Source organism: Mastacembelus armatus, chromosome 17 (genome assembly GCF_900324485.2).
Source record: "Mastacembelus armatus chromosome 17, fMasArm1.2, whole genome shotgun sequence".
Lineage (NCBI taxonomy): Eukaryota > Metazoa > Chordata > Actinopteri > Synbranchiformes > Mastacembelidae > Mastacembelus > Mastacembelus armatus.
In genome coordinates, this window is record NC_046649.1 from 14,650,625 (window position 1) to 14,668,895 (window position 18,271).

Genomic DNA, 18,271 nt, shown 5'->3' on the forward strand with positions numbered 1-18,271 from the left:
CACACACACACACACACGCACGCATGCACACAGAACACACACACACACACACACACACATCATTCTCGTCTTTATCCTTCCACATGTCCCAGGAGTACAGATACATGCAATGTCCCTAGAGGCAGTTTTTGCAGGCGTTCTTCATTTTAAGGTCAAGTCCAATCTGACCTCCAGTACTTTACAGTGATAGCAGCCAGGTGCTGGACGGATTTGGTGTTTCAATGAGCCTTTGACCTTGGCTTGGCTTGAGGACACACAGATAGTGTTACAGAATGAGGGTATTGTTTTTCCTTAGCCTGCAAGCTACACAGCTTATCACTGATGTACTTGTATGGGCCTAAAGCATTTCACTTTTATACAGTGTGTATAAACAACACATAAATAACGACATAAATGATTTATTCTCAATTACTATAGTGCAATTAAGTATTTTTTTTGTTTAAAAGCTATTGTCCTTTGAGATAGACTGTACAATTCAGTCTAATTAAGCCTCACCAGCAATGCTGAGTTTGAATAAGAACAAATAAAGAGGCAGTTGTTAGCTCCAAAATGAGCATTTTATTTGGATGGTTGGGGTCAGAGATGTATAATTTGTTTTCCAGTACACATGGTTATCCACAAAGCTTAAGTCCAAACCATTTCCGGTCTTAAAGCTGAATCTTTCATTAGTACCTAGCATCACCCCCCCCCCCCCCCCTTTTTGGTACAAATTCAACAGTTGTGCTGACAAGTTCACTACTTTTCAGTTTTTATCAACGCTTTTTTTGACGTTTTATACAAAAAACTCTTAACTTCTAAACATTTAATGTCACCCAGGTTTTTATTTCTTTCACTTTGTAAATAAATTTGGGAAACAACATTTTTCATTTTTGTTGTCATGAAAAGATAAAAACATGCAAAAAACTTGAATTTGTAGTCCAAATTATACATTTACAAGTTTGGAACTTTTTGCACTTCATATACTACATCAAACAAAAAGAGATAAAGAAAAAAAAAAAAACAAACAAAAAAAAAACATTATGTACACATATCTTTTTACAGTGAAGTAAAACTTGAAAATATCAGATGATGACTAAGGCAAATGAAGTGTACATAGATTAGACCAAAACAGTTTTTTTTTTTTGTTTTTGTAAAATACTACATCACTTCAGAAAAAAGAAACCTGCTACAAAAGTATGATTCATAACTCCCTTTATTTGCAACCAGCTGCATAATTTTAATTTTTAGTGAAAACTTCTAGAAGTCTAGTGTACTGTACAGTGCTGCTCTTAACTGTTTTTCTTTTCATCCAAGCTAACAGATGATCCTTCATTTTCTTTGAAATTTATTTAAATAACCTTCAACAAACAGGAGCATTGTGTAACCAAAGGGAAAAAAAAAAAGCATGTAGAAGCATACCAGAGTTTAACATACTTTGTTTGAAATCACTCCAAAAGTCAGTACCATTAAAGCCTTTAACATAAAACTAATCATTTAGATCCAAAAAAATGTACAAAAAGGCACATTATATCCCAGTGCTTCTGTACTGTGAAATTCAAGTGTAACTGAGCGCATTCAATACCAACAATCTGAGTGGTGACAGTCCATGTGTCCCCCTCCCCCCCTCCCCCCCACGCATCCTCCATAACTGGACCACAGCCTATGCCTAAGCTTTCAACAAGCATATGTATGCGTAGACTACAACAATAAGCCTAGGTTGGTTGTTTTTGAAAAAATTTCTGAATCAATGTTTTTTTTTTTTTTTTCTTTTTTCTTTTCTTTTCTGTCACAGTTCTGCCAGAATATCAGAAGCGGTCCAAGTCCAACAACAGGAAATCTTTCCTATTCTTTTTTTTTTTTTCATCTTTTCAGGGGCTCTATGTCCTAGTCGTCACTTCCACCGTACATATCTGCCAGTTTTCTAAAGCGTGGGCCCCAGTCGTTGAGGTAATCGTAGTCCTGGTCACCCCCGCTGCTGGAGGAGTTGAGAGAGCTTAGAGAACCAGCTGTGGAGCCGCTGCCCTCGTAGTCGAATACTAGCAGGGAGTCATAGGGAGGAGCGGTGGGGTCGTTGTCTGCCGCTTTGAGTCCCTGTACAGAAAGAAATAAAATCTCAGATAAAGGAGGGGTGCACAGCTTCCTCCCCCCAAATGCTGCACACAAACAGGATAATCTATTCTAAAACCAGTCTGTGGTTCTCCTGCCACTTGCTGAGGAAATCAGATTCTTATCCAGATTAATCAGGCTGTTCCTGTGAGTCTCCTCTGTGTTTTTTTGAGATTGAGCATGACCAGCAGCCTCAGATTACTGGAATCATCTCTCCTCCCCCCAGACCCCTGTACAACACCTCCCTCTCCAAGGACCTTGTAGAGACAGTACAAGTCTGGCAGTATACTTTATCTATAATCTAGATAGCAATATCTTTTATACATGATATATATCAGGCTCTTCCCTTAACATTAGCAGTATGTACAAGAATCAACTGTATCACAGGTGAGAGGAGCATGTGTGTTTGGTAGTTCTATTTTGAAAATTGCGCTCGACATTCCCAGAAATCCTCACAGCATCATGAGAGGATTGTTATTGATTTCTAGCCCTGTTCCCCAACGGAACTCAGGAGAGTTGATGGATTGCTAGTCTAGGAGTTGAGATGTGCTTTGGCCATGAACCACTTGGATCCAAGCCTGGTTTCTATCTTTTATTGCCACAACTGAGGACACCCAACAAATAAGAAATGAATTAAAATAAGTGGAGCAACATAACACAAGAGAAACAAGACCTCCGCTTATTGGGAACTTGTCAAAGATTTATAGTTTCCTCTGTGCTGCCATTATAGCGCTGAAATGCGCTCAAATAAAAAGATGGATTGAATTAAAGTGCCTGGGCACTTACTGATTATTTTCCACTTGTTAGCTTTTGTTAAGTATTTGCTCAGGGCTGCAGTGCTGATAATTTGGTGGGAAATATGACAGATGGATCGTTCATTACAATTACAACCATAATTGCATTGCTGGTTATAGCTTATAGCCCCCTCCATCTACAACCAAAAACCCCACTGGCAGTTTCATAAGATTAGTCAATCACAGAACTCAGCCTCATAACTTCATTATAACTGAGTCATCCGCTGTGCTGGAGACAATCATAACTCTGAAATGGTGAACTGTCCTCACATTTTGAGTCACTCTGTCCCACAAGTAACAAAAGAGATGTGTAATCAAACACACTGGAATTTCTATTCACAGACAACTGTGCCAAGGCTGAAACAAGGCACTATGCAAAACAATGAAAGCAATCATTTCAGCTTTGTCTGCTTCTATGGCACTGGATCCACCTGTGAGACGTCATGTTGAGCTGCTGCTAATATATTTAAATGTAACCCCCCTCTATGGTAACCGACCAGGAAGTTAACTAATAGACCTTTGTTTGTCCAACTGTGAGGTTAAAGCCCTTATGCTAAACCTATGCTTATTTTTTGTGTTCCTTTAATTTAATTAAGAGCCACAAGCTCCAGGGGTATGTCCACATTTCAAGATGGAGATGAGACCCCTCCTCCACCCCTCTCTGTCTCCCTGCCCCTCTAGAAACTTGCCCTTATCAGTTAGGCCAGATTCCAACTCCATATGAGCAGTGCAGCTACAATGACTGAGCTTTAGCAAGAGTCAAATCTGAGACTAAAAGCAGTTCCACAATCCCTGGTTGCAGTAATTGTTTTCTGGGTCAGGATACTCAAACATGAAAAGTCTCAAAGGTCTAGTGAGGATATTAAAGTGACAAGTCTGATGAAGAATGGTGTGTATTGTCAAACTATTCTTTATTGGACGCTATAAAACACAAAATTTCACTCCATATCACCTGTTACGACAAGTGTATTAGGTGTATTCATGACACACGGTGAGAATGAAAATGAGTTGTGCCTGGGTAAAGGAATCTGAGAGATAGATGGTCAGGGAGAAGTGCTGAAAGAACACGGTCTAATCTAAAAACATGGGCGCCATCCAAAAACTAGGGGAGAACTCCATTTGTAATGCTGTGAAACTCTTGTCTGTTGGAGCTTGTGAAAAATACATGACTGCTCTTTTCATTTTACATTCTCCCTTCATGCTGGAGTCAATGATGGCCTCAGGCAAACGAGGGCACTCTGAACGGTACACTCCGATAGAAAGCCAATGTATTGCTTCTCTCATCTCCTGTTTCTATGCTGACACATCTATAACACTACTTTGGTGAAAAATGGAGAGAAAAACAATTATATCTAAGTGAGTTAGCATCATGTACTTTTTGGTCTTTATACATGTCTAAGCGGGTATATGTGAGATGAGAAAAGTTTCGAGTTTCTGCTCGTAAAAGAAGAAAACAATTCTGATAATAATTGATTCAATTTAAAATATTTTTTTCTCTCAGTACAAGGCAGTGCATACTCCAATACTGAGTCATATGAGCCAAATTGTTTATTTAGATACAAGTTTATCGTAAGAAAGTCATTCAACCTGAAAATGAAATTCAAGCTTTGTCACAGCACTGATCCTTTCATTTCAGCTCTTTTCCTGGGATTTGATTTCATACAACAAAACAATCTTTGTTTTCAATAACTGTTGCTGGCTGGTGTTTTTACCTCGTTGATGAAGTCTCCAATGTCTCCAGGGTGGGGTGCTGCTGACCTCATAGGATACTGTGGTTCAGGGTGGAGGGGTCTCTCGTCTAAACGACGGATTCCCACTGGCTTGATAGCATCAGGTTCAATCGTGTCCGGCTGTTGGAGCTGGCTCAGGTCATAATCCTGGGGAACACATAGACAAATAGGAGTTAGCTGTGCAGTGTGACAAGACTTCCAAGTGGGTGTGATTATTTAAATAGGTAAACACATCTTGTGTTGTACAGAGGAAGAAGTTCAGCTGATTGAAGGGAAGGTTTCAAAGTTAAACTGCAATGAGGAGAGTTAAGGGAACATGGCAGAAACTTTAATCTTCTTGTCTGTGAAGCACAAGCCCTGGGACAATGTGACACATTAAAAGAGCCATCACTGAGGGGGTCCAAGTGAGGACCACATTGCATGCTGCTGCGGAGTGTTTTTACTTGTGTGGTGTGCTGCAGGAAGGATGTGCAAGGGGCTGTTTTGCTCTAATCAATGCCTAGACACAGGATGGTGGATATGCATAAGCCATTGCTAATCCTATTAACATTACCACAGCAACGTGAATGGCTCATAGTTTGTGCAAAGTCATGGGCAGGGAAAGGGGAGGAGAAAGAGTGAAGAGAGAAAAGGAGTAAGGAAACAGAAAGAGAATGCAGTGAAGAGCAGAGCCGATCGGAGCTTGACTGGATGGTATCACGATGACAGCAGATATGATGAGAATATGCCATTTGAGAATCAGGGTGTGTGCCTAATAGGCGTGCATGATGGATTGTCCCTCTTTAGAAGATTTTCAGTAATCCATCCATCTCTAATATCCCTCCTTGAAAATTGTCTTTGCTTAGTTGAACATGCACCTACCCACAGACATGTGCACGTTCACTCCCAGGGGGAAAAAGGCTGCAGACACTCCAATTTAAAAATAAACAGGGGAATAAATATAAACCCTGTGATGATGCACCAACAACCCAGATATCCAAACATTCTGAAGCAACTGGGCACTTGCCAAACACCCAATCTAAACATTAATAAGAATTATCTCAAATCTAAAACAATCACATTTATTATTCATGTGTAATTTGATTTCATGGACAAAGACAGTAACCCTGAGGCTAGATGTAGAAGAACAATGGTCATCACATATTATTCAATAAGGCCATCCATCATTTTGGTCCACTTCAGTCTGACTCCTGTTTGACCTTCACTGAGGTCACACACCAGAGGGGTCATGAGATGGGAATTGCAAGAGAGCTGTATAATGGCTGAACTAAGCAAGAAGGGCTACTGACATACCAGCTGCCTTCAGGGAATTGACTCCTCACACACTGGCCTGGTGAAATGGCTGCCTCTAGCACTCATGACCCACATTAAAACATGGTAGACTGAACCTCGCCAAGCCTTATATACTTTATCTGTGTAGCTGAGCAATTTCCAACAGAACTGAGTTTATCTCTAATCATGCCAATGGGAATCTTAAACCAGGGACCAGAGATTCCAGACACTGGTTCACCATCCTCTGTGTCCGCACGCAGTATGATCGCCCTCCAGTGACTTCACACATCTGAGTGATAGCACCTTAAAATAAACCTTAAAAAATTAGCTTTTATTTCATTTTGATTGTTTTTGACAGTTGTATTTGTCAACATGCAGACATTCACTCATGTAATTATAGTGCTGACTTGTTAATAACACCTTAAAAAATATATTAACATCTTATTAATGTCTATAGTAATGTCTGCCTATGGAATATAGGGCTGGATTTATTTTTAAGTGTTTGTACTCATTTTTGCCTTTACTGTATAGACATGAGCATCTACTATAAACTTTTGAACTGTCCAATGTTTACCCTGCCTTGCATCCAATGTGTGGGATTGGATACAGTCCCCTGTGACGCTGCATGTACCAGGATAAGTGGTAGACAATGGATGGATAGATGGATGGACATGAGCATGGCAGTGATGTTCTAGCTCTCAGGAGGAAGTTAAACAAACATAAATTCAAATTTAGCCACTATTTCCTTAAATCCCATTGCAAGAGTTTCATGCACAGTTGGACATAGTTGTGGCAATGTCACCCTGAACTCAAATCATTTTGCACACATTTAAATAATGGCCAAATGTGCAAAAACATGCTTCATGTTGTAATGAAAAACATTTAAAGGATAATTTCCTCTCTATATCTTGTGACAAAACACATAAGGCAGTTAAACTATCTGCATAAATAGGCCTGATTTGTGTAGAACTTGTGTTTCACTTATTGAGTAGGATTAAAAAAAGAGAATCGAAATAGTTTTTAACATGTTACCAAAGCCCCACAGCATAAGGTGACTGAGGTCATCTGTTGATTGAGATGACTCATCTCAGTTTTATTTTTTCACCTGCAAACCTGTGCACAACTTCTCAATTTGCTGTTATTTCTCCATTATTTTTTTCACGCAGTGCAGCTTGATCAGCTGTCTGCTTTTGATGAAATGAGTGTTTCGCAAATGAATACAGACCAGGGCAATGGCAACAGCAGCCAAAATCATATACTCCGAGAACGCCCAGTGGTCTGACACTTCAATTTCCTTCCCAGCAGGAGATAGGGAGAACAGAGGTGAGCATTATAAAGACCACATTGCTGGGAAAGTCGGGTCCATTTTTTACCCAACACTGACTGCCCTGATTCCACAGACAAGACCATTTTCTCCTGGCACCCTGCCCTTCTCTACACCACTCAAAATGGAAGCTTGTTTTCCTTCAATAAATCGTTCTACCCGTTCTTTAGCCTTTGAGGGGTGTTCATGCGACAGCTTCTTTTTGACATGTTCTGGTTCACAAGTGCATTTTTTATGTGAAAGTAAGGATGTGAATACACAAGTGGGTGCGCTCCCTCCTGCCTAATCACTTGCAGATGTGTAATGGCTTTCCAGTCATATTGTTACCTTAGACAGAGCTTCATTATTGCACCACAGCAGATGTCTGTCTCCAAATGACATCAGCTTACCAATTACAAGTCTCCGAGGCTAATTTGGCACTGTGCTGGGTCAGAATGGGGTCTCCTGCTCATTTCTGCTATACCTAGGCCACCCGAGCTCTTCAGCCAGCAGCAACAAAATAGCCCATTTGGTATATTACTGCCTTTTTTATGAAATGATTCCGTTCTGCTAACAAGGGGTCATTAGAACAATTGAATTTGTGTCTGTGTGCGCCTGATCAGTACAGGGGGATACAGAGCTGTGACTTTATTGATGCCTGCGGTGCTGCATTTGTATTTTGTGTGTCTGTGTGTTATAGGGCTATGAAGCAGGAACTAGTTCCAGCTGAGGAGACATTTGCAGTCTTAGAACCAATAGGATCAATGTGTTTTTGCCTGATTGATTGAGGTTGCTCTTCAAAACTACTCCCTGAAAAAAAACAAAAAAGCAAAACATTTCTAATTTGCAATAAAATCTGTGCTTGGGAAGTGTACATTATGTTTAAGTGCAGAAAAGGGCTAGGTGGTCTTATTTGTCATTATGCTGCTTTAGTTAAACAGAAATTGCTACTGCGCTCCATTGATGTGACCTGAATGTTTCTCCCACACAAAGACCACACACTTGCCTTTTGTCACCCGTTCAAAAAAAACGTAGAGCATCATGATGTGTAGATGTTTGACATTTTCTTGCACTAGAGCCAACGTGACACCCACATTTCTCATTTGTAGAAAATGATTTATGGTTGCACCAATACATCAGGCATTTGGTAAAATTTAAATTTGGGCAACAAACATAATGATAAATGTAACTTCTGAAATTAGTTCAAAATCTTGTATATGCATCCAGTATTGTAAAAGTCCATGTGTAACACTGATATAGAAATGTGTAAATATAAGTTTGTGAATTATTTATCACCATTTAAACATTCAAATACTGACTGCTTGTGTCCTCTGTGGTAAACACCACTACAGCTGTTACCAAGTTCTGAGTCAAACGTTTCTACAATTTGATGCTCAGCATCAATGCTCTGACCCCAAACCAACAAGACATAGACAAAGAATTGCAATAACTAAAAAAACTGTTCTCACTTGTCTGCACACTGTATAAGGCAATTTCCAGAAAATATATTGACCTCATATTGCCACATATTAACTCTTCGTAAGCCACCTTTCTTACCTGATCCTCCTCTCCTCCACCTTCCTCATCATATTTGAGGATGTTGTCTCTCACATCATCTTCAGGATCGATGAGAAGCTGCTTGGCCTGGCGCTCTTTATCACGGCGCTTCATCCACACCACAAACAGAAGCACAAGAACTGAGAAAGAGGGAGATTTCATATTACAAAACATAATAATTTACATATTTTCATAAAAACATAATCGGATGTTTTACAGCTCGGATGGTGCCCTGATCAAGGCTGTCTCTTTGGTAATCCTATAGTAATCTAGTCATATCTCAAATAATCTTTAGCTGTCTTTATAATCCCTGTGTGTGTTCGTGCGATGTGCTGTTTGACAGAGACATTGAGACACTCACTCAGGAGAATGATGATACAAAGGAGAATGGATATAATGGCACCGGTGCCCAGACCGGCAGCCATGGTTGGCTGTTGGTCAGTACAGTCTCCACTGATGTCACACTGGCACACTTTAATCCGCAGATAGGAGGTGTTGGACATGGGTAGGTTGCCTGAGTCTGTGATTATAATGGGGATGTCATAGATACCACTTTCAAGGAAGCCAATCTTCAGGCTCATCTGAGCAAAGTCACCTGAGAGGAGAAAAAACAAAAAGAGCAAATTATCTATAATGGTTCCTTTTCAGATGAGACTCATAGGAAGAGATAATTATACAGCAAGTTAATGTGATTACTGTACATGTAAAATAACATCATGTTTCTTTGTCAGATATGTCGTTCAGGGGGGGATTAAATCAAAACTCAGAACAGTTGTTTGTATAGACTGTTCACATTATAATTACTCTTATTAAACACAGATATGTAGCTTAAATTCCTACCTGGAAAGTTACATCAGCATATCTAATCCAAAACATGGTCAGGATTTAGATTTGGAGCTTATAAATCTACTGAATACCTTCTGATAATGCTGCTTAGGCTGAATTCCCAACTGCAATAATCCAAATGCCATTATCCTATTAGAGTATAGTCACTGCATTTAAAACGCATCTAATATCTTACACACAACAAATGAATTCCTGCACTCATGTTTTTCCTTCAATTTGCATAAACAATTAATGACTGCTTGGTAAGGTTAATATAATAACATATGGTCAGTCCCACCTCTACCTGACACTTCTGTAGTGGGCAATTAAAAAATGATTTTTAAGTATTGCTCACAAGTATCAAAAATCAAAGTCTCAAGCTTTAATTACCAAACAACAGACATGTATGAAATTAAATGCTAATAATTGAAAAAGGCTGAAACAAGTCTTTGATTTTCCAGTAATTATTACAAAAGAAGGCCACTGACAAAAAGATCAATCGAAACAGGCATTGACAGCAAAATGATTTCATTTCATTCTCATCATTGTGAGCAGCCTAATATGAATCTAAGTAGGGTTATTTAAGTGAAATTTTTTGAGTGTAATCCATGTCTTACCACTGATTCTGGTTATGGTCCAGTTTCTCCGGACATCAGATGGCCGGTAGGCTAACTCAAAGGCAAATGGCCCTGCGTTGGGGTTCAGGTCTCCATCGAGTGCAGTGATGTTGATGGCGTTTGGCTCTGGCTTCTCACATATCTCTGCCTCCTGAGGGAACACCTTGGGAGCATTGTCGTTGATATCTAGCAGGAAGATCTGGAGTGTACCTGTGCCAGTTGCTGGAGGTACACCTGCATGGACAATGACACGATATATACACACACAGACACACTTAGCCTATACATATTTATCAGAAATTGGATTTTTAATAATTTACATATGGATAGGAATATATGTACTATTGGAATGCCAGTCATTCATTTTGTAGTCATTATGCAGTTGACAGAGAAAAGTAAACCATGAACTTTATTCTTTGGGTCTCATACTATAACACGGCACTCTAAAGAGCCATTTATTCTAGTGGGAGAAGACCCATCCAAACTGCATACTGATCTTAGAATCTAATCTCAAGTGAGGAGATAGACAGAAAGAGGGAGATATCACAACATTTGGGTGTGTGTCTGAAGAACGTCTTCCTGATGAGGAGGCGGGCTGGGAATACTAAAGCAGACAAACAGAGCCCACTGTCGCTCCTCTCAGGCTTCTCTATGTATTCACTAAGCTAAGAGGCTTTTTTACCATTCAGGCCACGCTCAAAAGAGCTAGTCATCCAATCCTGACCCATTAATGCTGAGAAACCTCTTTATTGGTAGACTTTTTAAGCCTATTGGCCTAAGCTATGCTCTGAAGAAGAGGGTAAACTTGAACAGAAGTAAATCCCAAAGGTGCAAGGAAGAGGTGAATATATCTACATGCTGGATGGTGCTGGGATTGCTAGCACATTAACCTTCAGCTAAGGTGGTCAGTGTTCCAGACAGGGCAAATGCCTGGTACTGACTGACCTTCAAATTATGTCTTTGAGTCTATACCAGAGATAGTTTTACTTTTTTCTCACAGATACTGTGAGTTTGTGCACTGGCTGCAGGTGAAAAACATCATAGTCAAAGTGATGCTGGTTGGAAGATTGACCTTTGAGAGGTAAGCTACATTAGACATCCACTAGGTTTCCTTTTGAAAAGGCAGCATTATCTCCTCCTGAATGCTCTAACAGTAATGGCCTGGAATAGAGTGCTTGTGTAACAGCCTGCACTAAACACCTTGACCATCTAGCTGATGCATCACAGTAGCTCAACAAGGTATTTTTTGCAACATCGCTCAAATGGTTACATACCACTGTCAGAAGCCAGAAACGTTGCATTGTACAAACTATTCTTCACAAAAGGTGACTCTCTGTCCAAAACGGCACTTGTTGTGATTCGACCTGTGTTGGGGTCAATTCTTAGCCAGTTGGCTGGATCTGAGAGTTTGGAGTATCTGAGCAAAGGGAAAAAGAGTTTTACACAGTAATTCACACTCCTTAATATTTGTTCTAAGATGAATTTTCAGTCAAGCGTTATCTGCAAGTTCTGTCAAAAAGTAGGGAGAAAGTTTTAAAAAGGTTCAGTGTTGTTTTCTGCAGAAGAAAATACAGTTGGAGAATTTAGTCTCCATTACCAGTTTGGCATCTCTTTCTTCTAAAATGTTTTTGTTATTATTTGTTTACACAGAATAAATATTTTAGACATCATGTATTTTACATAATTATTCAGCCTCACAGGGGACAGAACTGGCTTGTTGTTATCAGTAGCTCAAACTAATTTGTAGGACAAACCGTGGAATTACAAAGCTAGCTTATTTCTCATGGACTGTTTTCGGGCAGATAAACTTCTACAGCCAAACAGCTGTGAGGCAAGATGTCTGGTGAAAATGAAAGAAAACAGAGCTTGTTCAACACGAATGAGATAAAGACGTGCTGGGTGTTGTTTAAGCAGGAATGAGGCTGAAAGTGGCCACATTAGAGAGCTCAGAGAATTTCCTTTTCCCCTTTTTAGTGTAAGTCTACCTGATGCTTTGCTGCATGAAGCGATCAGGGTCCTGTGCAGTGAAGGTAGTCAGAGTTGATTCTGGCAACATTCCCTCTTCCAGTTTAATGAGCTTGGGATTGGGTTCAAAGTAGGGGCTCTCATTGACATCTATCACTCTGATGGAGACAGTGGCAGTGGACTGGCGAGGAGAGTGGATGCCTCTGGCTAGGGGGACCTCGTTCCTTGCTTCCACTGTCAGCACATACGTCCTACTTATTTCATAGTCAATAGGCTAGAAAACAGGATGAGAGAGAAAAGTATAGAGAGTGACTCACACCTTAAAAAACAGGATAGATATGATCACATTATATTTCTGGCTATGGTGAGAGAGCAACACAGAATAAAAAACTTTTTCTTCTTCCTTACTAAATTTTTACTATTGTAAAAACTCTGCAGACAGTGGGATGAGATAAAGATATTGTATCCCTTTGGGGTCATCTGAATTACACATTAACAAAAGAGTTGTAAGAGCAGTGCAACCAACCAATTTAATTTGAAATGAGTTCTGATTTTTAAAATTGTGTTCTTAGTTCATCTAATATGAATTTTCACCTAATTCACATCAGAATTTGCTAGCAGTAAGTTAGTCTGTCCCTATAAAAATCATTGCTAGTGCTAAAAAAAGGTAATATATGTGACAAAAAAGTTGCAGTGGTTTTCTTTCATAGGAGTCTCATAGGGGAGTTGCTTTAAACAAAATATTTCTACTTTTCAAATAACTGAACTGGACAGCTGGATTATTAATTTGTTTTCTGGGACAAACCGAACATTTAAGAAATTTTCACTTATATCAACTTTAAAGTATTATCAAAAATGTTATAAACACTTACTGAATATTTTAACTGCCAGATATGAATACTGAGCCAACCACCCCCACATGTCTTAGTAAGACACACATACTATATAGTATGCATCTCCAAGAGACTATATTAAAGTGGGGGCCTTACCTTGACGACTGTTACCAGGCCCTCGTTAGTGGTTGGATCAGTGGGCACGGAGAACCTGCCAGTGGGGTCGCCCCCGGTGATTTTGTAGACGGCATTCCAGGCCGGTGTGTTGGGCTGGTCCTTGTCAGTCACAGTCAGGTTTGCCACAATGACATTCACACGGTTTTCAGGCACGTCGCCGAAAAACTATATGAATAAACCATGAAAGTACAGAACAGCAAGCTGTTAGTGATACTGCTGTGGCAGCAGAAAATACACTGAGCCTCACCTCACACAGCACAGCAGGACCAATCTTGAGTAAATAGACATCTAAGGTAACTTATCATGTCATCATGGTCATCTCATTCCCTATCCTCCCCTGATAGCACAACAGTGGCATTACAAATTTCAGTGATTCTCCAGCACAGTAAGTACCTCTTTCACTTTAACAGACATCCTAGTAGTTGCATGTGTCAACATTTGGAGCGGGATATAACACTTTATGCATGGCTGGCTACTTGTGTATCTGTATGGCTTTGGAAATGCTAAGCAAGCAGAACTAGGTAAGTGAGCAGAACTGAGAGTTGAGTGCATATATCCACACTGGGGTGAAATGGTGGTCCATGTGGTGCTTTTCTTTCACTAAGATTACTGTAACAATCTCTCAGATACAAGTTGTTTCTTACCGTCTCAGCAGTAAACTCTGGTGGATTGTCATTAATGTCAGTGACTCTGATGACAGCAGTGGCTGTGTTGGAGAGGCCATACATGGGGTTACCCTCCATGTCAGTGGCCTGGATGATCAGTGTGTATTGAGGCACTTTCTGAAGGGGAAGAGAAGAAAAACAATAACAGGATTAAAACAAAATTCTTTGTATAGCAATGAGGTGAGCATTTTTAACACTGTTAGCCATTAGCTGTGAACTAAATTACGTTGAGCATTTATTCATAATATTCTGACCCCAACAACTAGAAATACTATTTAATATGACTGAGTTCATTACAAAATTACTACTACAAAACTACACCCTCAAAAATGCCCACAGAGGTAAAACAACACCTCTAAGACTGTGTTAACAAAAACTAAGCTTTAAAAGCTGAAGCTAAGTTTTATTTCTATTGTATTGGCTTATGACACACTTTACAAGTGTCCCTAATAAGCTGGCAACTCAATGTGCAACAGTATTAATGTTTTCTAGTGAAATGAAACAAATCTGAAATGGCTAGTTAGCTAATTATAATGACGAATGGGGCTTTTTATATAAATATGATTAATTCCCTACAGGGGCACATGAGTTTGTGAGTGCATGTGTGAAACTTGCACCTCTGCTATCTAAGCCATCATGAAGATAACAAATGACTCTTTTCACATTAAAAGCCACTCAGGTGACGGACCAGTTGTTGGGTAATGAGAGTCGGGCAAATTACTTTCATGGTGGCACTGGCGGACATAAAACTGCAGCCCCAGGGTGGGAGTGATTGAGCAGTCACCTAGCCAGATTGCCCTCGCTAGAATTGCACCAACTGGCTCCAGCTTTCTATATTATTTTATTTATTTTTTCAAACAGCCACATGATCCAATTAAATTAAAGAGTGGTAGCATTTACAGCACGGAAAATGGAGGAAAACAAAATGCAAGAAAAGCTTCTGCTTTGGGTTGGAAAAAAAAGAAGGCGACAATGAGGGAAGGGAGACATTTAGCTGCTCAGTGAGGCTCAGTGCCTCCTTGTAAGAGTAAATAAGTGTAAAGAAGCCAAGTCCATTTCTACTTCTTATTTAGTTAGTAATCAGCAAAATTCACTTTGGCTCATTAGTTCTCAGACAGTCTGAATATGAGCAAAGCTACTCAAGCTGTTTTGAAATCATATTTTAAAAAATGCATTTATGTAAACAAGGAAAATGGATATGTTGATCTACAACAAGCAAGATGAAAGTGAATTATTATAATGGATATCTTGCTAATGAAAGTTTCACTTAAATGCTGATACAGCAATTGTATAAGACTACTTTCACAAAAATTAAATAGAGTCGAATGAGAAAACAAGCTAAACTAATTCATAAATATATGTAAAAGAAGTCAAAGGGAAAGGGAGAAGGAAATAAAGGAAAAGTATCAGTCACTTCTCTGTCCAGGCCGGCCGCCACCGTGATGATGCCTCCTGTTTTGTTGTTGATTGTAAACATATTGGAGGTCGGACTCTCTGGATTCTGAGACAGGATCTTATAACGCAGCATCCCGTTAGCTGTTTTGGGATCGTCTTTATCAACAGCTGTTACTGTCATAACAAATGTTCCTATGGGACAGAAAGACAGAAACAAGAAGCTAATTTCTTTTCTTTCATATCTTCCATTGACAATCAAAAGAAAACAGACCTTGAGTGAATAGTATCATCTGACCCATATCAGATTTATAACTTTTTAATATACACTTCCGAGGTTCTTTCTTGTGATCCTAACACCACTGATCACTTGATACAGTCCAAGAAAAATTAACAAAGTGGACACCCCAGGAATGCCATCAATGCAGTTTCAGCTGATAACAGCATGTGGAGGCTCAGACTACAGCCAATTGTTTGCTCATACTGTGTGATGTTGTGCTCGGTTTTCTGAGTGTATTACCTGGCTTGGAACCCTCTGGAACAGTGCCGTTCCAGATCTGATGAGTGAACTCGGGTCTGTTGTCGTTCATATCGATCACATTGATCACAATGTCAATAGGGTTTTCTACTTGGTTGCCATTCAGGTCCACTGCATGAGCTCTCAGCTGAAGGAAAACATAAACACATCTGAACTGTAGAACTGTTCAAGCAAGGACTATTTTCAACTGTGCAAACAATATGTATGTTGGCACAAACTAACCAATTAAACTGCTGTGATAATTAACAGCACAAGTCATCACTGCAGTTATTACTGTATGTACAAGAGCATATTCAGAAAATCCAGCTTGACCATAACAGATCTTCTTTTTGCTTAGTATTTTTTTAATTAGCAGTTTTTCACCATTACGTGCATAGGCCAAAAGACAAACAGTGATCAGAAAAGACAGAAATTGAGAGAAATTGGCAAACTCAAATACCAGTAACATACTCCAAATAACCAGCATATATTTTATCATATTAGTAAACACTATTAGATGACATGTATCATTTAAAAAACCTTGCTTGATGCCTTCCTGTCTGTGTCAAAACTCACAAATACAGTTATATAATTTAAAGACCATAGCAATGTAATGGAAGAACAACAAATTAATAAAGCAGCTTTAGAAGAAACTGGAAGTTATCATAATCTATCTAACACATATTAAATCTGCTCAAAAGCATCATTTTAAATCTTTTACATTCTCAAACAGATAAGTCACATTACCGTGGAGGTTTTTTATGCTACACATGACCGTTGAGCAAAGCCAGGGAATGTACAGCCCAGCCAAAGCAGAAAAACCATTTGCAAATTACAGGGGTATCATTAAAGATACTAGTATGAACGATTGCATCTGACTTACATGGAAGCTGGGAATGTGCTCTCGATCCAAGGGTTTGTTGACTGACAGCTCACCAGAGATCGGGTCAATGATGAAGATGCCAGTGGGAGGCTGGTCAGCACCAGGGCCTGTCACACTGTATCGCAGGGACCGATTTTTGTCGTGATCTGAACGGATCTGTGGGTGTTAAAATTTGTTAATGAACACTTTCAAGCAATGCTAAATATAGTGTGAGCCATACCTGAGTTTTAGGACTACTACCGATACAGAGTAGTAACATAACATACACAACACTTATGGGTCAAAATTTGCTACATTGGGTACTATACTCATTTACTTGCAATAAGCTAATAATGAAAAACCTGAATTTCCCTTCTGCAATTAAAGTTTATCTTATTTTGTCTATCTTAATGGTAGTACCTGCCCAATTTGTTTGTTTATCTAATGCCAACAGTAAAACTGCATCACCATTACGATTGCCAGAGATTGTATAGAGATGTCTTTAGATTGCTGATAAACTCCAAAACATTGTATTTCTTAAAAAAAAAGAAGAGCAAAGAAAAATCTAACTTTAAGAACCTATACCGAGCAAATCTTTAGTTATTCAGTCATTTGGTTAGTAATAACTCGCCGTGGAATAATTGATTGGCTAATTATTTCAGTACCAATCATAGTTTTTATTTAAAAATGGTTGTTGTGCAACTAAAAGGGTGTATAGAAAGAATGTATGTCTGTGTAGCATTGAAGTTCTGTCTTCACTGAGCTACCTCTCTTGTTTGCCATGTAAGCCTTCACTGTGGGTCCATGCTGACAGAGTGTTTCCTCATCCTAATATTATCCACTCAAACCCAGAAACAACCAATCTTACATGACTGGATTAAATGTAATATGTGTATAGGACACTCATGGAAGTGAAAAAGGATCTAGTATTTCCTCACTGTTGTATTTCTTGTGTTCTGTTAGCCACCCACATCCAGCCCTGACCATAGAATTACTGCAAACAAATTGGGACATATGTGTCCTTGAGTCATGATAAAGGCAGTGCAATATCTCAACAGGCAACAATCGCACTAGTGAGCACTTCAGATTTCTCTCCGCTTCTAAATAATACCATGTTATATTGGTACCGAATGCTCCCTGAAACAAAAGATAAATTCCACGGTAGAAAAAAGATACCTGACCTTTAGCGAAGTGCTGTAAATATGAAGCATTTTCTTAAAGACATAAGTATCATGTCTGTGCCTCTCTGAGTGGGAACTCAGCGCAATAGGAACCTATAACATTGTCATATCAAGAAAAAAACTTTTTTTTTTTTTTTTTCTTTTGGAAGTTGTGAAAATGGTGTGTGTGTGCGTGCATGTGTTTGGGTGAGGCTGTGATACCCGGACAAGCTCTTGTGGGAATGGGCCTCGGGAATTTTCTGGGACATTGATTGGGGGGATGACCCAATCTCTCTTCATGCGTTTGAGTTGGCCGTCCAGGTTTCGTGGTGGAAACACTATTTCCTGCAAATCCTTGGACATGACTGTAGGGACAGCATCTTCCTGGACCTGTGGAAAGGAAAAGATTTAGTCCAGAGCTAAGTAGCGATCACACAGGCAGAAAAACTATTACATGCATTTTTGCCACATTAGTAGCATGGCTCTATAGATTGTATGTTGGGTGACTAAAGACTGA

General features: G+C 39.4%; 1 protein-coding gene across 1 annotated transcript in view; it reads right to left on the reverse strand.

The window, feature by feature from the left end:
* Positions 1–801: 801 nt before the first annotated feature.
* Positions 802–18,271, reverse strand: part of cdh2 (cadherin 2, type 1, N-cadherin (neuronal)) — a 70,156-nt gene continuing 52,686 nt past the window's right edge. The window contains exons 14-26 of the mRNA XM_026312838.2: positions 17,977–18,144; positions 16,616–16,771; positions 15,736–15,880; positions 15,238–15,410; positions 13,803–13,940; positions 13,138–13,323; positions 12,169–12,422; positions 11,458–11,600; positions 10,184–10,417; positions 9,103–9,336; positions 8,742–8,881; positions 4,592–4,756; positions 802–2,070 (exon numbers count right to left, since the gene is read on the reverse strand). Coding sequence (XP_026168623.1) covers positions 1,864–2,070; positions 4,592–4,756; positions 8,742–8,881; positions 9,103–9,336; positions 10,184–10,417; positions 11,458–11,600; positions 12,169–12,422; positions 13,138–13,323; positions 13,803–13,940; positions 15,238–15,410; positions 15,736–15,880; positions 16,616–16,771; positions 17,977–18,144 — 2,343 coding nt within the window. The 3' untranslated portion in view covers positions 802–1,863. The remainder of the gene's footprint in view (positions 2,071–4,591; positions 4,757–8,741; positions 8,882–9,102; positions 9,337–10,183; positions 10,418–11,457; positions 11,601–12,168; positions 12,423–13,137; positions 13,324–13,802; positions 13,941–15,237; positions 15,411–15,735; positions 15,881–16,615; positions 16,772–17,976; positions 18,145–18,271) is intronic.